Source organism: Lepidochelys kempii, chromosome 9, assembly GCF_965140285.1.
Source record: "Lepidochelys kempii isolate rLepKem1 chromosome 9, rLepKem1.hap1, whole genome shotgun sequence".
Taxonomy (NCBI): Eukaryota; Metazoa; Chordata; order Testudines; family Cheloniidae; genus Lepidochelys; species Lepidochelys kempii.
The window spans coordinates 24,127,496-24,151,217 of NC_136388.1; the positions used below are offsets into that span (position 1 = coordinate 24,127,496).

The window sequence follows — 23,722 nt, forward strand, 5'->3', positions numbered from 1 at the left end:
CACCCCTCAGGTCCCTCAGTGTCAGGCCCTTTGTGTGAGATGCTGATATTTGTACACTCTTTTACATAGTGAATAAAAACAAATCTTTTGATGAGAAAACCAGAATACAATGTTGTATTACTGTCAGCGTTCATCCTTGTGAGAAATTGTAGGCAGTATCAGTTTGATAAAGTATTTTATTTACAAGACAACTTTACAAAAATAATTTCAATAAAATTATTACAAAATTCATTTACAATATAATACAGCTGCATCTTCTCAAAGGGTAACACTGGATTATTATGGGGAATACTATGTCTAGGCATACGTTAGGTCAATCCATAGCATAAGTAATGTTTTGAACAAGGCACTACTTTATGATAGTGTACATACCAGTAACAAAGAGTAATAAAAAACAAACATTACTTTATAAGTCTCAGATGGTTCGTCTGTAAGAGTGGCATTAGCAATATGAAAGCAACAAATGGGGAACCCCAGAAAATGCGACCGTCTTATGTTAGTTCTATAAAAGCAGTTCCAGCTATTTGTTTGCATGTGTTTAGTTTAGCAATGAATGCAAGAGCCAAATTCTGCTCTCAAGTGTCTACAAATAGCTCTCATTGGCTATGAATCTGAAAACACAGCTGGAGAGATAGCAGTTTATCTATATTTAAGAACAGCATTTCCAATATCATTCTCTGATGTGTTTTTTCAGTGTTTGGCCAGGACAGCAGACAGAGATCAAATCCAATCTCTACAATGCTTCATTTGTAAGCTAAAATACAATTTTTTCTTGAGGTTTATTTAAGAATTTAGACACTCAGGGCTGTAGGGCTCTGTGTGTTTGTACCTATTGGTTCATTCTTTGGTTCAGAATCTAGTTTCTCAGTATTTAGGAAACATATTGAGCTCCTCCATGTGGCAGAATCTCTGTGACTCCCCACCCAACAACATTGCCTCGGATATTACATGAATCTTCTGCTCTAGGCCGCGCTGTTATCTCTTCATTGCTGAGAACTCTATCCCAGATATTAAAGCCAGTCAGTTTTCCTGAAAAGGCTAAAGTTTCATCAAAACCACCTCCAACACAGCAACCATTCTTTTCTTGGCCTACCTGCAAAATTCCTCCATCTGGAATTATATAAGCCTCTGCTGTTTCTGAGCTGGTAGCGACAAGCTCCCCATTTGCCCACAATGATATGGTCCCATTGTCTGAGCTCCAAGTGCCACAAAAGTGAGCCCATTGTCCAGGAGAAATTGTGTTTGGGGCAATTAACTTGTTCTGGTCACTACCTACAGCAAGTACCGCAGAGTCATGGCTGAGATAGAATTGAATTTCATATGGATTTCTCTTTGTGCCATAGGAGAATATGATCGTTTTGTCCAGCACCTCAGTCACTTTGACCCAAATGCAGGCAGTAAAGGATTGGAGCATCATGTCAACAGTTGGGTGAACACTCCCAAAGATCTTTTTGGAACGCATTGGGAATAAAATTGCAGTTTCACACCCTAGGGGAAAAAAACAGAATTAGAAGTATTATTCTACCCCAGCTAATTTCAGTAAAAGGTGAAGTATTTGTACATTCACAGTTTGGATTCTTGACATAAATTTACCTCTTTAGGCTGGGATTTCCAAAGGGAGTCGGGCTCCTTTGAAAATCCCAATACCATACAGTATGTTGTAGGAATAGATGATAGAATGAATGCATTGAACATTTTATTGCCATGGGGTTGCTTGGATTAGACAGGTCTTCCAAAAGAAGTGGCTATAAAAAATTTACAGCATCCCGGGCCCATGACATACTTTGTTTATGACACGTTTTGTTTCATGTGTGTTCTTTTTTAGTCTCTGTATTTTTTTCTCCTTAGAATCATAAGACTGGAAGGGACATCAAGAGGTCATCTAGTCCAGTCCCTTGCACTCATGGCAGGACTAAGTATTATCTAGACCATTCCTGACAGGTGTTTGTCTAACCTGCTCTTAAAAATCTCCAATGATAGAGATTCCACAACCTCCCAAGGCAATTTATTCCAGTGCCTCAGTGTTCTTTTCTCCTTAGGAATACATTGTCATGGAAACAGCAATGCTGTTGGCATGGGAGGAACTCAGTGGCCTCTACAGGTTCATCTTAATGTTAGAATGGCTGGAAATTTCTTCCATAGTTGTGAAACCCAGGCATTGGATAGTCATGATCACATACTATATGCATTATAAAGAGCAATACAGTCTATTACCATATTAGATAATGGCTACAATTTTGGAAAGTACCTAAGTGACATACTAGCCTACACCCCATTGACTTTCAAGAGACTTAGGCTTATAAGTGCCTAAGTCACTTCTGAAAATTGGACCTGCGCTCCTATATCACTTAGATGCTTTTGAAAATTTTCCCATGTTCTGAATATGATATACTATGAAGACATTATGAGTCAGATAAACACAATTATAAGTGAAAACATACTGTAGTTTATTACTTAATATTTTTGCATAAAAGTGTATCCTGAAAGGAGCGGAAACAAAGAGGCCTACCATGCAGATTCTGAACACAGTTATACCAGTGTAAATCCAGAGCAACTCCACTGACACCAGAGGAGTTATTCTAGATTTACACTGATGTACTTGTGAACAGAATCTGGCACACAATACATTACAAGAACAACATTTCACCTACTCAGACTAGATTCAAATCCTGATTAGTTCCCAAGCTCAGTGCGCTCATCCCAGTCCCTTGTGAGTTTCTATCCACACCATAATATTTTCACACAATTTGTCACAGGTGTTGTGGACTGGAGCAATAGGTGTTGAAAGGCAGGCATGTGTGGGGACCATTGACAGAGGCATGCAGAGAAACTTCCAAAACTGCCTGCCTGCTCCGAACTTTGCTTTAATTCTTTTAGTCATTAACTTTCAACTGCACTAAATTGGGCCCCCAAAATCAATTAATATAAAATAAACTGAAAAGATCCATTTTTTAAGAAGCTCTTCTCCCATCTCCAATCAGTGATGATCAGTATGTTGATAACAAAAATTAGATTAGTGATGGCCAGTAACAGAAATCCATTCAAGAAAGAAAAGTAACTAATGATAATAAAGGCATATTTGACATTCTTGATACTGTTGTCTAGTTAATATATGGTACATTAATATTCCAGTTGACTTAAGGTAAAAGAGGCCCCTTCTACAATTAAGCTGACTCATTTCCTGTTTAAACAAGCAATAGAAGCTAAAATGTCTAAAATATGTCTTAAAATCTTTGCTTTCATGAATGAAGGACTCTTTCTGCCTTCCAGGATTAGACTGCTGCATTATTTCATATGCTGGTTTCTTTGAACTTTCAGCACAATAATTTTTTTTTCATTGGCTTTTTTCGGGGGGCATATGGTGGGGAGGCAACTGTGGATAGACACTACTTAAAAATATTAGGAATACTATCTTGAAACAGCTTTTTAATGAGCAGACTTTCTGGCTTTATTATCGAGGGCTAAACAAAATTAAAACCAGCTTCATAGAAGAACAACAAAAGTGTGGTTAGAAAATCCCTCAAGAGTAGGTCTGGCAATAATTCAAGATGTGAGAAATCAAAACCAGTTGCTGAAAAGTCTCTTGGAAAAGATCTCCAGAGAGACCTACGGAGTATTTCTATATTTAATTACTATTCTATATCATATTAGGATTTTTTCTGTAAAAACATATAGAGAAGAGTCTGCCTCAATTACACAGATGTAATTCAGGAGTAATTCCAATGAAGTCAATAGAGTTATTATGGATTTACACCAGTGGAACTGAGTTTGGAATGTGATTGTTAAATGCTCTGTGGTTGGTACAAATATGCAAAAATGAAAACTGACTGAGAGGTTTCACTTTTGTTTCGTAGTATGAGTTTGGCATATTGTGGGATAGACTTGAATAATGCTGAACCATCATGTTAATTCTGAAAAAGACAACATTTTTGTGCAAGCAAAAGGAAAATATTGCTGGTTGCATTCTTTCAGTGTAATCCTTGCCCCTGTCACCCTCCCCTCCCTGACATATATTAATATGACACTATATCCTATTTTTTCCCTGCTTCTGCTTACAAAGCTATTCTAAATTAAAGCTGAATTCATGGTCTACCATCATAGGATACATTTTGTTCAAGGTTATAAAATGCCTTAATATTATTTTAATAGGTTCCGGTGTGAATTACTCTTTGCATTTATGGCTACATTTTCAAAGCTGTAAGAGGTGTGCCTACAAAAGGTACTTACTTTTGTAAGAACTCACATTGCAGCATCACTGTATATTCACTAGCACAAACTGTGTAACTGCACACCACACTTCCCATATGCACACACAAATATGGGGTTTTGTGATTCCAATGGGCATGCATTTTTGTACCATGCTCCTTTTGTCCTTGTTGGAAAATTTGGCCCATAAAATCATTATATTGGTAATATTTATAACAGGTGGAATTATAGATATTCAATAGATTGAGCTTTATATTTGAAAGAGTTGTGGTATGTTGGTAGTAATTTTTCACACACCTCTTTAGTTATTAATATATAGGGGGTCTATTCTTCCATCCCTACATTTCTCTAATTATTTCAGTCAGGTACCATACAGTGGTGTATGGAAAGCCTGGAACACAGGATTTGAAATACTAGCTCAGTCCACATGGTCCATCTAGCATGGTATCCAGACCTTAACTGCCATCACTACATCATACTTCAAAAGAAGGAAAAAACCCTATATACAAGATACATGGGGAAAGCTGTTCCCTCCTGACCCACCATGGGTGATCAGTATTTGTCCAGAAGCATGACATTTGATTAGATGTTGCCCATTGACACTGTCCGTGTGCTTTCAGGTCTACATCTGCTCCAATTCACAGCTAGAATTGGTGAGAAGGATGCAGCAGCTGGGTTAGAAAAAGTAAAGATTGGCAGTATATGGAGCGAATGAAAGCTTTCTGTGAACTAAGGTGGAAATCTGGAGCTGGGAAGGTGAAGGGCAAGAAAACATCAAGATTTCACAAGTTAGTCTATTAAAATATGTCCACTGCTCGTTGGTCACAGCCTTAGTCTGGAAGCCTCTCCTAGCCTCAGCATCACAGTTGACTTACTCTAATAATAACTTTGACTAGATTCTTCTTTGGTCCCCAAATTTGAAAAGCCGGCCAGCTTTTTTTTATGGAGAGCTTAGTGGGTTTCCCCACTGCACACACATCTTGTTTCTAACTGTCTCTTTACGGTCATGCCCTGATGTAGGAATGTTTAGCTGAGATATTGAATATTGCTGTTCTGGACAGGGTATTAAAAGAGAGAATTCTGAGAAATGCTACCTGGCATAGACTTACCAGCTGGCAGTAAGTGCTGAGCTGCCCACTTTTGCGATCCTTTTAGTTCAGCTCTTGTTTTCTGTAGTTCTTCCCTCAGAGAGTTCAAAATGAAATTGTCCCCTCTGCCCATGTAACTGGATTTATCTTGCGGCTGAAAACCTGTCTCCACTTTAGCTGTCCTCTGCCAAACACTCTCCAGCTGGGTGAGTCTGTTAGACACGTTGAGGCTCAGCTGCAGAAGCTCTTCAAGAATCTTTCTTTGCTCAGATTCATGAAGCGTCTTGGACTCCTGAATATGATCTCTGTTCCTCATCAGTGTTTGGTCCACCTGTGACAAGACTTGGGAGGTGACTGTCTCAATGGTGGTGGTACACATGCCAGCAAAATTAGCCACAAACTGGATCATTTCTGCTCGTAGAGTTTGCAGTTCCACCTTAAGGATTTCATCAATGGATTGAAGCAACATGTTCTCTTTCATCTGTGAGTTCTCAAGCATGATGAAGAGTTTGTCCCATTTCGTGGGCTCTTGCTGACAGTCACATGAAATAGCTGAAGTACAAGACACAGATGTTAATATTTCTCTTCATTCATTTTTTTTCAAACAAAGGAGTTATTTAATAAAATCTCTCTTCATTTATTGCCTATGGTCTCTAAACCACCAGTGCTTTCCCTATGAATTAAAACAGAAGACAAGGCAATGTGTAATTTAGCTGTTCTAAGAATCAGAGCAACATTTCCAACATTTCTTTTAGAAGGGAGAACTGGAAAATAAGGAGTATAGAGAGATTTTGCAGGGACATGCTAAAGTATTTGCATCGTTTGTCTGTGTTAAATAATCTGCTTTTACAAAGCACTTTCATTTTGTTTGAAAAATGGTATGTTAGCAATAACTGTTACAAGAACTAAGTAACAAAGAAAGTGATTTAAATAGCTTATCTTTGGTTTTTATAGAAACTGCTATCTTGTGTTTAATAACACAAAAATAGTTTAAATCCACTTACTTTCTTCAGTAGCAGGAACTATACTTTCTATTTCATTCTCGAAATTCAGGTACATGAGATCATAGTCCTCATTGTTCAAAGCAGAGGAGGAAGACCAGAAAGCACAAAGTAGAATTGTCAAAGAAAGCATTTCTTGAAACAGCATACTCCAGCTGTTTCCTAAAAGTCTCTGAGTCCTCTGGAGTTAAAGGTCTCTCAGAATTGAGCAGAGACAAGACTATTAGAGTCTGATACAGAAAGCCCTTAATAAATACTCCTGGAGTTCCTGATCTTGAATGAATGAGTAATGCTTGTGCCACGGCTGTAAGAAGAGTGCTTCTGACTTTTATTTTTTTGGATAGGAGTAGGGGGAGGCGTGCAAGTTGCACAATCTTGAGCCTTAAATGTTTACAGTGTGGGTGGATTAACGAGAGGAGGGGAAAGAATGGGGAAAACTGCTCTTGCAACTGTGACTTTTCCTTTGAGACCAGACTTCTGTAACATGAAGTGGTAGCATTGACAGAAGAGAACAAGGGGAACTAAATCACTGTGAATTTGATGGATACAAGCAGGATAAGCATTTTACTATCTTGTGCTATTTTACATCCCTTTTGTAATGGAAGGAGTTCTGTGCCCTACCTATTTACAAATTCCTTTTAAAGTTAAGCTCTGTGGTCATGAAAGGATTGGAAGAAAAATTAAAATAGCTGGAATTGTTTTAGATAGAAATGTGTTGTAACGTCACTACAAATATTTTATTTCAGAAGTAACTTTAGCTTAGCAGCTGTATGATTGGACTATTTATGCTAAAATACAATACCAACATTTTTCTATTAACTTGAAAAACCCCAAGTGGATTACTCTTGGATTAGCTATTCATCCAGTGCTTAGATATTACTGTTGCTTACTATTAGGTGCTATATGAAACTTTTGGTAGATAGGTTACCTTCGTCTGTCTAAAACTACTCAGATACACTTTGCAAAGTGTTTGAACCATTTATTGTTTCAGTGTCCTCCCTTCAAGTCAAGTTCAATGGTAACATAATGATGGTGTAAGTGGCACATTGGGTATAAAATACTTAGAGAATGGTTATAAATGATCATATGTGGTAAAAGAGCATAACTTGCATCAATTTGGCATTCCATGGTTATGCAAAATGGGTGTCACTTTCATGCCCATGGGTTACAGAAGGGTAGCAGAAAAAGCAACAGAAGGATGCAAGATAAAGTAATCATTGTTCCTAGCTTAGCTTCCAACCTATTTTATTTTAACATCCTCGTCTTACCTTGAAGGAGCCTTTCTGACAAAGCAACATCACTATCTATATACACCAAAACTGTCAAATTCACATTCAGTCTGATCCCTTAATAGCCCTGGCTGCATGGAATGTCAGTCCTGCCCAAACATTTCTCAGTTTTGAATGGTCTATCCCACCAGCAGCCAGAGGCCTCAGAGGAAGAGCAATGTGCTAATAGTGAGAGTTAATGGAAAGTATCTTATGTGAGAGGCCTGTGTTTTATGGAATGGAAGGACATGAGTTTTGTTTCCAATGCCTTATTCATACGGTTAACCAATGACTGTGATATCTGTCTGTTTATGACAGGTTTCAGAGTAACAGCCATGTTAGTCTGTCTTTGCAAAAAGAAAAGGAGTACTTGTGGCACCTTAGAGACTAACCAATTTATTTGAGCATGAGCTTTCGTGAGCTACAGCTCACTTCATCGGGTGCATACCGTGGAAACTGCAGTAGACATTATATACACACAGAGACCATGAAACAATACCCCCTCCCACCCCACTGTCCTGCTGGTAATAGCTTATCTAAAGTGATCATCAAGTTGGGCCATTTCCAGCACAAATCCAGGTTTTCTCACCCTCCGCCCCCCCACACACAAACTCACTCTCCTGCTGGTAATAGCCCATCCAAAGTGACCACTCTCTTCACAATGTGTATGATAATCAAGGTGGTCCATTTGTGCAAAATTTGTGCAGGAAATGGCCCACCTTGATTATCATACACATTGTGAAGAGAGTGGTCACTTTGGATGGGCTATTACCAGCAGGAGAGTGAGTTTGTGTGTGGGGGGGGCGGAGGGTGAGAAAACCTGGATTTGTGCAGGAAATGGCCCACCTTATTATCATACACATTGTGAAGACTCAGAGACGTTGCTTGAGGAGTTTGCATACCAGGAGTTGTGAGTTAAGGGTCACTTGAACTGCTATTACCCTTGATTAAAGGGAACACACTTATTTTTTATCAGTGTGTCACTTTTGGTTCTCACCTCCCAGCTCCCTTTACAGGGAAGGTTTGATGCTCACCTGGGAGAAAGTAAGCTGCAGTGCCAACTTTAGCCACAAAAGTGAGCACCAGGCTGGCACACTCCTTTACACTAATCATTACAAATGTAGGTTCATATTCAAACTCAAGGGTAAATCTAGGGAAGTTTAAGTCAGTATAACTTGTCCTCTTCTGGCCCATCATTATGTAAATTGAAACTGGGCTAGTGCCACTTACCAACATGTAAGGACTTGTCTACACAGGGAAACTGACCAGCCTAGTTGTACCAGGTATTCAGCTGTAGCTATACTGGTCAATTTCCTCAATGTTATGCATCACTTTTAAAGGTAGCCCTTATTGTCTGGTATTTAGCTGTATGCCTGTTACAGAATAAAGAGGCCACATGCAGCCCTTAATCTGCAGTGCAAGTCTAACTGGGTGGAATTTTCAAAAGCACCTAACTGTTTTAGGAGCACAGCTCCCATTAATTTACAATGGGATTTGTGCTTCTAAATGAGTTAGGTGCTTTTGAAATCTCATGCTAATATCTGTGGGAGTTTTGTGGATAGAATATGACCCAAAACTGAACTAGTCCCTCTGTCTGCTGATTCCTTTGGGATAATTCATTAGCAAATACCTTTCTCTTATGACTGTCCCTTATTACCTTTCATCCTGAAGGATTCCAAATTGGTTAACAAACATTTACAGCATGGACCACATGAAACAAACTCTGGTGCAGAAAGTGAAAGTTGGGTGGCCCTCCAGCTGCACAAGAGTGGAAGAGAGGGAAATACCAAGCTGGGATTTACATTTTCCTAGTGTGTATGATGGATATAAAACATATCACTTCTGATGATGGTTGAGAAATCTTCAGTAACCACAGATGAATAATTATAGGGTAATATCCTAGACCCTGCCAAGTCCCCTTTGTTCTGCTCTCTTAAAATTGCCCTATATGGGAAACCAAGAATTCCTGACTGATGTAACTAGCTGTATGCTACCTCCACTCCAGAGTAGGGGGCCAGATGGGGCATGGCTGGAGGTGCTGCATTGAGCTATTCTCTGTGCGTGTAATGGCCTTTGTGGGTGGTTGCAAGCTGGCACAATGAAAAATAACCCTGAGGCTGTTCAAAGTTGCATTTTAGTTTTTTAGTTCATAGTCAGTTTTCGATTATGCTTTTACTGTGTCTTTCGTGAGTTTGATATTGTAAAAGTGTATTAACTGCTGGCTTTTCAGCTAACACATATGAACCATTTCTACTATCCAGTGAGTGGCCTGTTTATCTTCCATAGCTACAAAGCACAAATTAAAATGGGAGAAAAAGCAGGAGGCCAATATGCCAGTTCCTATTGGAAACCAAATCCACAGAGACTTTAAATACTTTAAAGGATTTAGAGAGTGGATCCATACTATATAGTGATAGGCAGATGTTTTCCATATGTCATGCAAATGCAACTTAAACATTCCAAGACCGGCATGTATAGCTTGTTATGTTATACATTTCTATATGAGACTTGGTTTCAAATTAAATTGTGCAGGCACATCTTCAAACACTAGAAAATGTGTGAGAGTATTTTGCATGTCTCTCTCTGATTGACTCTCTCATCTCTTCCCTTTGACATTTGGAAATGGCACCCTAACCACTTATGTTCAAATTCACCTTCATGCTCGTTTACTTCTTTAAATAACCAGATACTGTTTCCATATGTTGGTTGTTTTGTTTTAGTGTTTTATTCTCAGCAAAAGAGAAAAATAGTTACTGTGCATTCTGTTTCAGATTCATTTAAAACTACACTTACTCTGTCTGTCTTTTAGGGCTCAGTTAAATATCACCCAAATCTGAGATCTCATCAGCCAGTCTTCATTTACTGGTACTTGTACTCAAGGCTGAAAATAATGATTAATAGGAAATGTTTTCTATTTTCCCCATATTGCTTCACTTAGTGAAATTCCTCCTTCAGTAATTTGTTCTTTGGTTTCTTGATCCAATATACATGTTGTACATCTGTGGACTTTGTTTTGTTTTTCTGTATTCCCCATGATTCTCAGAAATTCAAAGTTGTTAACATGCCACACCGGTATGGAGGTATCTAGCTATAGGGATGTTGGTATCAGAAAGGCCAAGATGGCAGATAAAGCTTTGAAACATATTTCTCAGGATTTCTCTATTTTCACTCTGTTAACAGGAAATTCCATGTTGCTGCGTGTGTTGCCCTCTGTGTATGAAAAGCGGCCACAGCCAATTAACAACCATCTGACAGAGCTGGTGGCACTGATGTCTCAGCTAGAGCAAGCAGAACACCACCACCTTCTAAGGCTATTTCAGATAGTGGCAAGGAGAAAGCAACCTGAGGTAAATGTATAATACCAGACATTGCCAGTGGAATAAGGTTATTCACTCTCTGGAGAGTTTATGTTGTTCAGAACATCCTGACAGTACAGTAAAATGTCCCATGTACTGCATGTACCAGGTCAGTGGTTCTCAACCTTTCCCATACCAGGAGGCTCCCATGTGACAACAGAAAGGGTTTTGGGACTCTCTGCAAGTAGCCATAAAGAAAGAGAAGGTGATCCTGACCCTGTTGGACCTGTTCGTGACCCCCACACTGAAAATCTATTAGACAGGACTAAAGCTCAAACAATGCAGCAAACATTTTGTCCAACTATTTGTTTGATTTGGTAAATGAATTTGCTTCAGCCACACTTTCTTTTGTGTTTGCTCTCTGAAAACATTTGAGCAGTAGAGGTTTACCTACAAAAATGGTGCTGGAAAGCACACTTTAGTGATCTGGATGAATATTTGTGGAAATTGAACTTTAAATTCAAATGGATAAATGTGTGTGCTGGACGCGTTTGTTCACTCAGTCAGACAGGCAAGGAACCCCACCATGCTGCTTATTCAACCAATTACAACTAAGCAACACAGCTCAAATTTTGAATATTTATGATCAATCCATGTAGTAAATTTATGAGACGCTGGTTGAAAAAATGCAAGGAAATTACTACCTTCCCATGGATATTCTGCAAGAAGAAAAGGACACTGAATTTGTCAAATAAATTACTTTTTGCCAATTATTTGCTCAGTTCTGCTAAAGAGATGGTCAAATTGCCAGGAAAATGTTCAGAATGCTGATATTTTTACTGAGTTAGGGAATGTAATGTAACTATTTTACATAATATAAATATACTGCTATAATATGCTGCTATAAATACTACATATTTGCAAAAAACCTTCGAAGAGCCAGATTTTTGCAAATGTTCTTTAATTACTGTAATTTAAGTCCATGGAAGTTTAATGGAATCTGTACAGGCTGCCTTAGGCTGTCAGAAAAGATTTATTGGGGGTATTTAAAGCTGGCACTGTTATCTGGCCAGGGATGAAGAATCTAAAATGGGAGACTATCCACCCTGACTCATCTCATTTTAGCTTAAAATTTCCTACCACTTTTGGTTATTCCTTTGGCAGTTATGTATTGTTTCTCATAATTACATTTCTTTTTTGAAGATAAGGATGTACGAAAAAGGCTTAAATAATGTTTAAAGTCTAGTTAAAATGAACTAGTGTCAGAATATGAGTGAGCAGGAGTGTAACTAGAGCAAAACATGTGCTTTGAAAATGATACACCTACTTACACAAGCATGACACTTATAAGGCACAGAACATTAGAACTGGGTACAATGCTGGCTACTTTACAGAGCACACATTTAATAAATCTTCATAAAAATCAACAGTAGTTTAATACCGCCCCCACAGTAGCCAAGGAAACCATATAATAAATATACAGTTACAGAGGAAATGTAACTCCCTTTGAGAACATGATATTTTTCAGTCAAATGGGTCCCATTTTACCATTGCTTGTGAGTCAAAACACTTTCCTCACATGATTCATACTGTCATTGTTATGTGCTACATTGCTTTGTATGTCATGCACTTCCTAGTAAAAATGGGATGAGCCATTGTGAAAAGATGATGCCTAAACCAAGAAATATACAAATATGCTTTAAAAACCTGATCCAATGTTCACTGAAGATGGTGGAAAGACTCCCAATAAATTCAGTGGACTTAGGATCATGCCCTTATTACTCAATCCAGATCCATGTAACTATCTATGCTCGACCATGGCCATCTTTAAACTACTGCATGTTTCTACAGTGCTTTGAAGCTATGTCACATTACATAAGTGCTAAGTATTATTTATTATTACTAACAGCTTATACTGTCAGCACATCTTCATTATGTTGACAGAGTATTGATTTTTCCTTATTATGAGCAGTAACTCTCCAGAGTTCATGCACCAGTGAAACAGTCACATTCAACTTCTCATCACATACATGCATTACAATGGTAGTGTGTGATCACATAAACTGAATGCATCCGATGAAGTGAGCTGTAGCTCACGAAAGCTTATGCTCAAATAAATTTGTTAGTCTCTAAGATGCCACAAGTACTCTCTTTCTTTTTGCAAATACAGACTAACAAGGCTGCTACTCTGAAATATATGACAACAGTCACTCTGACTTGGATATATATTGATAGACACTTAATAGTCATACAGTAACATGCACATACTGGAATATTGATGCTGCTGTAGCTGACCATACTGCATACTGCTTACTGGATCTTTCACAGTTTTAAGGACCAGATCCTCAGCTGCTGTAAATTGCTGTAGCTACACTGAGGAAAATGGAGCTACATCATTTCACACCAGATGAGGATCTTGTCCCTTATTCCTGTCTTTGTTTCAGCCACTAGTTTTAGTCAGTCTCTTGGGGAAAGCAAGAATTTCTACAAATCCTTAATTTACTGCCTCACTGGAAAGATTCGCAAATTGTTTTAATCAATAAAACATAGCATTAGCAAAAGGAGAAAGTTTTGGTTTTCACCAGTTAAGCATTTCCTTAATTATGAAATGTTGCAGTTATGTATGTAGAAGTTAAGGCAATAGCCCACACTTGTTCCATGTGTGGAACTGAACTCCCCTTGACCTGAGTGGGAGCGCTATGTGAAGATTGTCACAGGTGGAAAATCTTTAATATTACAAAAATGGATTGCATAGTTCAAAATCAAAATCTAATTGCTCTTTTATCACTGCCATATGCAGTATTTGTCTTGGCTCCATTACAAATATATTTGTGATTCATTTTCCCTTTTTATTTTATAGGTGCTAAAAGAATGCATTCCTTTTCTAATTGGTCACTTAAGAGACCCTAACCATAATGACATTATCCTAAATATACTGATAGAAATATCAGGCTATGAACCGGTAACATTGACCAGTTTTCTTCCAATGCTGAAAGAGATTGGTGAGAGTTTTCCAAGCCTCATTGGACAAACTGCAAAGATTTATGGAGCTGTTGGGCACGTTGATGAGGTAAATAACTAATTTTTTTAAAAACATGTTTTCCTCCCTTTGTTTGCTGGGCCCTAAGTAAAAAATGAGAGGCCCCATTCAGTACCTTCTGGACTTGCAACCAAGCCTCCCAATTTGTATACACTCACAATATTACTGCCAAGTACATATAAGACACTATGTCACAAGTGTAACATTAGGGTGAATAGGCAAGCCGATAGCAAAAGAGATCAATCAGGGTGTCGTAATTGCTGGCTGCAGTCATGTCCAGCCATCCGAAGGAATATAGATACAGTACTGAGTCCTGAAGAAGGGAGACATGAATTGGTGTGGAAGTGGACAATCTTCCACAAAAGATTACTGGACGGGGGCAGGGAAAGATAAAGGTCTAAAGAAGAATTAGGACTGTGCATCAGATGCAGTATGTCTCCTTTTCTGTTTATGGGTTCTGGAGTTGTTCTCTTCTTAAGTCATATTTTAAAACTTTTATATAACAACACAAAAAGATCATTATTTAGATAGCAAAGCCAAGTGAGACTGCAATATCTAGTGTTTAAATTAAAGGCAGAGCATTTGGGAGGGCGGGGGGAATCTACAGCCTTTGTATGTTGTTAAATTTAAGAAACAAATAAACAGTCCACAATGTTGTTTTAATAAGGCAGTAAAATACGAACTTATTTGGATAACATAATCTAAATATTTGGCTGTGTGTTCACAGTTAATTGGATATTCTATGCACATGTCCTTAAACTGAAACTGTTCCCTGGGAACGATGGACCAGAGTCTCATCTCAGGAACACCAATGTAAATCTGGAATGACTACATGGACATTATGGAGTTACTCTGGATTTACACTGATGTAGCTGGGATCAGAATCTGGACCAATGGGATTATTACATATAAAAAGTCAATTTGTGGGAACACATTCTGGAAACTCCAACTCTGTACACTGTCTTTTAACTCTGTATAGTAGGAAGGTCCACGAAAGTTTGGATGGGAGGGTTGTATTGTATGGTGTGCTTGCAGAGCTAAAGGAATTCTTTTGTGACCATAATGTGATATAGCACAAGGTACAGTGGCTGCCATCAAATGTCATTCATTAGCTGTAGTTGCCAGCTCATTTCCTTTTTAAAGTACAGACAAAAGTGTCAGTATCTCCAATACTGTTGGGAGGTGTGTGTGTGGAGGGGGGGTAAGAGTTGACTTTTTAATGCTGTGGATTTTAATTCAGTACTTGTCACCTCTCTCCTGGCAGCCTGAGTGAGCATGGATGATTTTTTTTTACAGGGCCCCACTCCTTTGAGTAATCTCGCAGCATGCTGCAAAAGGATCTAGGCTCACAATGCTACTGGGAGGTGCATGGCTGAATTATGACTTTGCATATCATGCTAATAACTTGCACCATTAAGACTACCCATTTTAGTGCTTTACTCACTAATATGAAATCTTGATGTCATTCTAAATGGAGACCACAGTTAGCAAATAGTGAATAAATGACAGCATGTGTAACTAATCTGTATACTACAGAGATAACTATAGTACATAAACCTCTTTCATACATACCCTCTTTGAGGATGGAGACTGAACCCCTGTCCTTCCACTCCTAAATGACAGGTATCTTATTAACAATAGTAGTAGATCCTGTGTCTTCTTGGTGGTTCAACCAATAGAGGGTAACATCACTTACACACACAAAGACATTTTGGTCTGTTTTCTGTTTTAAATGCCCTAAATCACTAACTATATCGGGTTTTGTTGAGGAGAGCACTATAGTATGTTCAATCACTTTGTAATATCTCTGTCATAGTCCATCTTTAGATTTATAGTGGAGTGACTGTCAACCCCATATGCTGCACAAGCTCTTCTACTTTGCTGATGTCTGCAAGTACTAAGAAATATAACCCTTGCTGAGATTAACACCGGAAACCTGCAAAGTACTCTCTACTCAGAAGACATGGTGTGTTCTGAGGACACTGAGCCATTAGATAGAAACGTGGCATGTCATAAATTCTAATGAGGTTTTATATTCATTCCTGTGCATATGTGCTTTATATGTCGTTCACAGTTATTAATAGACATTTTCCTTCGATTTCAAATCAATAGCCTGTAAAATTAAAATTGATGTTGTGCTAAATTCAAACAACTTATGCTAAATGATTCAGATTTTTAGATTTGTGACAGAATTTGATTATAGACAGAACCTGCATGGAACATAGTAAATGTAAACATTTTCACAAACATAGGAGTGGTGCCTATGTTACAATAACCTGATTAGTTTATTCCAGTAAGAGATAAATCCTACAGTCTCCTCTCACGTCCTACACAGAGATCACTAAGGCAGAACTCCCACTGAAGTCAACTGGACTTTGTCTGAGTAAGGCTATAGCAACTGACCCTCTCTGTATAGATCAGAAGTAGAATAACTTTGGAATATCAAGAAACAACTTAAATGTTTTGAAATCCTTTATTGAAGTTTATTTTCAAATTGTCCATTAAAATATCAGCATAATGGTATTTTGCTCCTGAGACAACAGCATTCATTTTTCTAAAAATGTAACTCGACATTTAGGTTTCTTTCTTCAGCTAAAAGATCATTGTTTATTTCAGTGATTCATCTTGGGCTTAGGCCCAGTACTGCAGCGCCTCCCATAAGTTTTTCTTGCAAGCGGGTTGCAGGGTCGAAAAAGTAAAACATATAAATTATATTAACAGAAACTCATATTTCTGAATAATTTCTATGGTGCAATTGATTCCCTGGGGTCAAATATATGGAAAGACACTAAAGTAACTCCACTATAGTGTGTTCCGTCCCAGGAATTGAAATATAATGTGGACTATATAGAGCGCATAAATGCAGATGAGTCAGGAAAAGGAACATATGGAAACAGGTTGCACAAACAGAACTTTTGCTATTGTATCACACAGGAGCACCACGTGCAGGTGCACACACGCACACACACGCAGAGCTTCCTAATGTGACTGCTGCTCCCAGCGTGTTCTTCAGTGACTACCTGATCTAAATAAAAGATGCAGTTAGACTATTCAGCCACTAGACCGCAGGAGACAGAATACAAATGTCCTGCATGCAGGTGCTCTCCACATTCTTACGTTAGGAATTTACCATAAGATTTGCCTTCCTGGATCAGACCTTGGGCCCAGATCCACAAAAGTATTTAGGCTCCTAACTTCCAGCCCTTTGGTTCATCTTGTCCTCTACCTTGCAACCAGTAGAGGCTAATAGTGAATATGTCTGAGGAAGGTGAAAAGAGATATAATAAAGTACTGAAACCATGTGCTCGGCCACCCCCCAAACAAACAAACAAATCAAACACAAACACAAACAAACAAACTTCCTGAACCCATGCAGGTACTTAGGTTATGCCTTGAAACATGACATTTGATTATTGTTATCATTATCTTCATTTGCTTAGCTACAGATGATTCCAGGGTCCTAAATAGTGACATTGACCTACAAAGAATCTCTGGAGTAAATACTCTTTCTCCTACCACCCCTCTTCCTTCATCCCAAAATATTTCTTTTGTATCATGAGGCATCATTGTGCCTCTGTGTTCTGCAGATTGTCACACAGCTTACTGACAGACATCAGCACACAGAAGTAATAAATATGTTTGATGAGGAAGGAGCCATAGGCGGAACTAGAAGGGAAGACTGCAAGCTCTGATAAATGATTTGCCATCAAGATGAAGGTGCAGTTCAGCTGGCTTAACCCAACAGAGTCTCTGTTATACTGTACATTGCCTGCCCCTGTGTACTTCAGACAGACTCAAGTTATATCTAGCTATGTTTTGTCCATCACTAGTGTTGCAAAGGATAAATTGATGTGATAAGAACACACCAGGAATGTAGTGAAGTTTATGGGAAAATGCTCCTTCATGCAACTGTTTTGATGGATGGGGAATTGTCATTCCCATAAACTTAGGTTAGGTAGTTGCTTTTATTTAAGGCGAGAGTCTGATGGAGAGGAAGGGGGAAATTGGGCTGTGACCATTTAGATTCTGGTTCAGGGGATGAGTTCAGGGATTGGAGGTGTATTCTGCCTCTACGATCCAGTTGGTTGATAGGGAGATTAAGCATGCGAGGGCTGATAAATCAGTGCAGAATGCAGGGACCCAAAAATCAAGGCTCCATGTAATTGTTTGTACCTTGCTTAAGTGTCAGTATAACCAGCTGTATTTGAAAATCAATTGATGACTTTTTTAGAATGCACGTGGTGGTGATGGGGAGAAGGGCAGCAAGTGGTGTATATACCATCTCTATGAGCATTTCTAGTCTAAGAATGTCACTTTTGTTTAATAATAGACTGAGTGAAATATACTAGCAAAAGTCATTTTTTTTGGTTTGATTTCACTTGTTGCAATAGGGCAAATTCTGTCTTTTGGCTCTTGATTTGCAGTATATAGTGTCACAACAGACAGGCAATAGCTGTCTGCCCACAATGGTGGAAAGAGCACAAGAAGAAATCATGTTTACTATTTCTAATAGAGCTTGGGTAATTTTAAATTAGATCTAATTAAACAAATCTTATGAGAATTAAATCAGACCTCTGTTTCAGCTCAGCAAGCATATCTGCCATTAATGTCAAAAACCCAGGCTAGCAGGGCAGAGTGAGCCAAAATTAGCTTGTTGCTGCCTTTTAGCATGGTTAGGGAACCTAGTAAATTTAACCTTCCCCAGCAATTGATATTGACCAATCCCATGCAGCATTTGTTCATTTCTACAAACAATTCTTAGCAGCTCACATCACACAAAAGCTTTACAATCTCTAACTAATTAAACCTAAAACTAGCAGAGCTGTAATTAGAACTGAGGCATTTGATTCAGGTTCTGTATTTAGTCCATTAGACCATTTTTCTCCCATTTGAGAGCGTCACAGATCCCAGTAGATGTGTATTGCTTTAACCACTTTTCTGAGGCATTCTGCTACAGTCTCTTTGCTGCAGTGGTTCGTAATAACCACCTTATAAGTGACAACATTTAATCAGTACATTGGCACTTCAGTTGATTTATACCAATACCAAGTATAAGGGATTAATGGTCTAGATGGATTTTACATCTCATACAGAGACTGAAATATTAAACAGTAATAAATCAGTTTACAAAGAAACAATTTGCTGAGTATTTTTCCTATATATTTCATCTGTCATTATATGTAGAGGTATAGCTACCAAACTCTCTTCTGTCTCAGCCTGGGGCATATACCTGTGGTGTATTTCCTCTGAACTTATCTTCTGTTAAGTGTTTAGTAACTGAAGTTATTTCCTGTGTCATATGTCTTGTTTTCTAACTAGCTGTAACATGCTGATTTAGTGTAGTGTTTAGTTACAGTCTGGCTATGTAGCCATGAACATTGAGTATTTGAAGGGATGACATACATTTGACTTGTTTGTCCTTTTCCAGTGACATCTGGCAGACCTTTCACTAGATATTGAAAAACATTTATAGAAGGAACAAGCAAAGGTGAACTTTCCAACACTGTCAAGCAACTCCTTTTCCCTTCTTTTTTTGCTTTTTAAAAAATGTCCTAAGTCAGCATTTCTCAAACTGGGCCCCACTGATCAATTCCTCCTCCTCCCCCTCCCAGTGCCTCCTGCACACTGGGGAACAGATGTTCAGCGGCATGCAGGAGACACTGGGAGGGAGTGGGAGGAGTGGGAATGGGGCGCGCTCATGGGAGAGAAGAGGCAGGGAAGAGGAGGGGCAGGGGTGAGGCTTTGGGGGAAAGGAGAGAATGGGGGCAGGGCCTGGGGCTGAGCGGGGACCTTGGGGGTCTGTGAAAAAAATTAGATCAAAATAGGGGTCTTCGGGTTGGTAAAGTTAGAGAGCCGCTGTCCTAGGTAATGGAAATTGTCTATCCTGATACAAATGGCCAACTGGGTTAGGAACAGTACAGACAGGAAGAGGAATGTTCTTTGGACCTGGCTGTGTGTCCTGCTTATTTGCCTTTACTTACTGACTCTTCTCTGAACCACATTATTCGATAGGTTCAGGAGACACTGATGTATTTCATATTGTACTCAGGCCAGATGGTGCATTGTTAAGGCTCCCAAACAATTTGCCAGTATCTGCTGCCTGGTTACACACACTTATAACCTTCTGAAACATCCAGCTTCAGTTTTTTTGGCCTGAAATTGTCCATGCTTACAGTCAGACTCTCATTCCTGCTGTGGCTACTTTTCGCTGGGAAGAAGGGCCAGAGTGTCATATGGGGTTCTACACACCCAGCTTCTGGTTAGGGAAGAATTCCTTGGTGCAGGAAGTAAGGAGGATAGCTACAGGCTGTCCTTCAAGGACTCCCCTACAACCACTGGTGTGTCTGGCTTGCAAGCAGCATGTCCAGGGTGGGGTTGGGGGCAGGAGGGGTGTGTTGGAGATGAGGCTGCAGCACAGAGCACTATGGAGATGCGGCACAGCCTACGGAGGTTACTCTAACTTAGACAGGCCCCTGAGTCTGTCTAAATTATGTCTGGGGCCTGCGGTGGGGAGAGTAGCCTAGACTCAGGAGGCTGCAAGGGTGATTTAAAGCTACCTTCACCCTTCACCTCCTGACATGTAAGTTCTGTACTGTACAGAATCTAATCCTTGGTCTTTGCCCAAACGGTGCATTGCATGTTGTTATTGGAAGTTTGAGCATTCCTGAATTCTGGGAGTGGGGGGTAAAATATACAATTACTATTGTTGTTCCTGAAAGTTTTGGTACTGGGCATCAGTACTGGTTAGTCAGTACTGGTGAGTCACAGCATCTCAGTAGTATCATTCTGCCTGGTATAATTTGTGCATGCAACCTAAAATGTGATGTTTAGCTCTGATATTTAAAAAGGAAAAAAAGTGGGCTGGAATGGTATTTTAGTAACAGTGTAATATGTTGCCCTGTAGGGTGGATTGGGGTCTGTATACACGGCCCCTCTTAGGGGGTTAAGCAGGTTTTGAAAGCTTTGGGGAGATATTTTGTGTTGTTCATCGGGGGACCTTTTTTGGTGTCCCATAATAACACGGTGGTCCTCAACTCATACTCCAGTTTTCTTCCCAAGGTTTTGTTAAAATAGTGCATTAGCTCTCTTCAGAGGTTCTGACATTGAGCAGGCAGAGGCGGTGGCGCTGTTTTGGTGTCTGCAGAGCCCCTGAAGCTGCCCGACTCTCAGCTGGAGGTAGACTTTTTGAAGAACAAATTCATTTCTTTGAATCCTTCAAAAATTCCACTCATCTATAACCTTTGGATGTTATTTATGACAGTGCAGGAAATCAACTAAAGATAAAATAAGCAGACACACAGCTGGCAACATAAAAGCTGAACAGATGTCAAGTATTTAGAAAATGAATAATTAGTGCACCCAATAAAAATAAAGAAGTAATAACCTCGTGCAAGCATAGCTGTTTAGCCATAAACATTGCAGCAACTGACCAAAGGAAATAGCCTAATTTATTCTGATGGTGGTTTGCAACAGAGATGTATAAGCAATAAAACAACTACTACCCATGCACATATACTGATGACCCCTTCTTATCTTGCAGCTCACCTTGGTGATGCAAATATTGTGTGTCCTGATAGTCATTCTAAATATGTCTCTTTTGTGATTTTTCACCTTTTTTATATAAAATAGCTTGAGTTAGAGCTTTGTTACAGATATGCCATTTGCATAGGTCAGTTAAACTTAGAGGAGAATCAACCACAGAAATACCTTATGAAGAAAATAGGTGAGAACTGGAATAACAAAGGTATTGTTGGCATTTTTCTATTTGTTTACAGTTTATTGGGAGTTTAAGGCAGCTTGCTTAAGGTATTTTTACTATTAATTGTCCTGATCCAAATCCTGAAGTCTTTATTTATTTATTCCTAGTTCCTTCCTCTGGGAGGTTTATTTGAATGAGTGGGCAAGGATTTCAGGATTTGGCCCTTTTTGGGTATAGACTGTAAAGGTAGATAGATAGTACTGTAATGCCTTCTAGCTTCTTGAAGCAACTTCTTGTGCTGTACTAAAATGTATTCAGTACCCAGATAGTTTAGGTAGAACCCCTAAAGAAACGAGATCTTGCTAGAAAAGCCTAATACATCCCCTTAGATTAAAGTCTGTCTTCCTTTCACACACACAGATTCCACTGACTTTAGTGGGAGGCTCATGTATGAATCTGAAGGCAGAACTTGACCCTTAATTGGCAATTTTTCAAAAGTAAAGTATCTCCAGTTTGGGCAGGATAGTCAATCGGACATTTTTAGGAATCCTACAAATGCTGAGTGTTTTGAGCCAATACAGTTTTCAGCTCACCGATGTATCTGGAGTTACTCAGGGTTTCTTTTCTAGTCTCCTGATCCTGCTTGATTCCACACAGCAAATATTTTTAAAATGTTGCCTATCTTGATTTCTTTATTTAAAATCTTCCCCCACAACAGGTAATGTAATACCATAAAATGCAAGAGATGCTTTTGGTAAAGCATATAAATATACAAAATAATCAAGCTTAAAAAGCAATGGTTATTTACATCTAAATACATTTTATGAGGAGTTTTTAATCTAAATTGTGGCAGAGATAATGGCTGCTTTCATGCTGAGTTTTTTCACTGTAGTTTTGCTTTGTATAATAATTATGTATTATATTACTAGCTACAGTTTATTGTTCTACCCCTTTCTGAGCAAACAGCAGCATTTTAGTATTGCTGGAATCATTCCAGCTGGATCAAAATATCATTAAAATGGTGGAAACTTCCATTCCAGTTATGTCTGCTACAAATATTGTTTAGGAAACCAAAAATGTGTGTTAGATGTTAATTGAGCCTTTGTTTATCTCCTGAAGGGAGGAATGTCTTCTAAATAAATTAGTGAATATATACCAAAAAGTTAAGATCTCTCAGACCCATAAAGAAAAGAGAAAAAGGCACTGAGTCAAACCATAGCTTTTCAACAGATAGATTCGCTATAGTTAGCTTTTAATAGATGTTTGAAGAGAAGAAACAACTCATCCTATGTGTAGTCACTGTGCAGTATATGAGTTACTGCTCCGTTTGAAATGAGTCCACTAGTTTTTCTTTTATAAATATTTTTCATGCAGTATTTTCATGTCCCAGCTGTATTGGAAATTATTATTTTCTTTCCTTCTTAAATAGCCCAAGAAGAACAGACATGAGAATGTCATTACACTGAAGTACACGCGGAGTATTGTTCTGCTAATTTTTGGGAAACAAAAAAAGAAGTTTTGGATTCTGCTACAATGTTTTTATTTTTATTTACTATAGATCCTGAAAGCAAAATTTCGTCCTGGTTTTATAACAACTTGTAAAGTATGTACTGAATAGACTGTGATTTCAATGGAACTACACCCATTTACACCAACTGAGTGTCTGGTCTTGAGTCTGTTTCATTGGACCTGGCTAGTACTGGTGCAATTTGTGGCTCCTGTGCACTTTTCTCAATACTTGTCCCTCTAATGTTTTGATGAATGTGGAGTTTGAATGTATTACAGTTAATGGAGCAATCCTAACAAAACAGAGAAACCTTGGTACATCTCATGGAGATATACTTTAGAATCTGATATAAATAGACATACACACACACTTTCAGAACTAATACATATATATATATAGGAGATCCTAACACATATCTCTATAAGAACAACATTTATATAGGTAGTTTTTATTACACTTGGAGATATTACCAATTGCAAGGAGGAGATCCCAGAATATCTTTGAGAAAAAAACTATAATATCGGCATTTCCTGAGGAATTATATTAGGATCTGCGACAGTGTCTACTGAATGCCCAAACTCTCACTGGCTTAGTGGAAGCAAGAGCAGGCTCAAGAT

The 23,722-nt window shown here is 38.7% G+C and overlaps 2 protein-coding genes across 17 annotated transcripts in view; one reads left to right on the top strand and one right to left on the bottom strand.

Moving 5' to 3' along the window:
* The window catches only part of VEPH1 (ventricular zone expressed PH domain containing 1), a 183,927-nt gene that overhangs the window by 35,925 nt on the left and 124,280 nt on the right, over positions 1–23,722 (top strand). For 14 of the 16 annotated variants that reach the window (XR_012160752.2, XM_073359569.2, XM_073359567.2 and 11 more), the window contains 2 exons: positions 10,744–10,910; positions 13,720–13,929. Coding sequence is in view for 15 of the 16 variants with exons in the window: in XM_073359569.2 (XP_073215670.1) it covers positions 10,744–10,910; positions 13,720–13,929 (377 nt within the window). In the remaining variant the exon portion in view is untranslated. Of the gene's footprint in view, positions 1–4,826; positions 4,982–10,743; positions 10,911–13,719; positions 13,930–15,715; positions 15,991–23,722 lie in introns of those variants that run through there. The other 2 variants (XM_073359581.2, XM_073359583.2) reach the window with 2 other exon arrangements.
* On the bottom strand, positions 189–6,576 carry PTX3 (pentraxin 3). The gene is made up of 3 exons (XM_073359584.1): positions 6,299–6,576; positions 5,316–5,846; positions 189–1,488 (listed from the first exon to the last, which is right to left on the bottom strand). The coding sequence occupies exons 1-3, from the start codon at positions 6,441–6,443 to the stop codon at positions 872–874; spliced, it is 1,293 nt and encodes a 430-aa protein (XP_073215685.1). The 5' UTR covers positions 6,444–6,576; the 3' UTR covers positions 189–871.

Coding starts and splice junctions, on each gene's coding strand:
- PTX3 (XM_073359584.1), bottom strand. CDS start 6,443: ATGCTGTTTCAAGAAATGCTTTCTTTGACAATTCTACTTTGTGCTTTC. Junction 5,847..6,298: donor AGTTCCTGCTACTGAAGAAA/GTAAGTGGATTT, acceptor CTTGTACTTCAG/CTATTTCATGTGACTGTCAG. Junction 1,489..5,315: donor TCAGCACTTACTGCCAGCTG/GTAAGTCTATGC, acceptor TTTTTCCCCTAG/GGTGTGAAACTGCAATTTTA.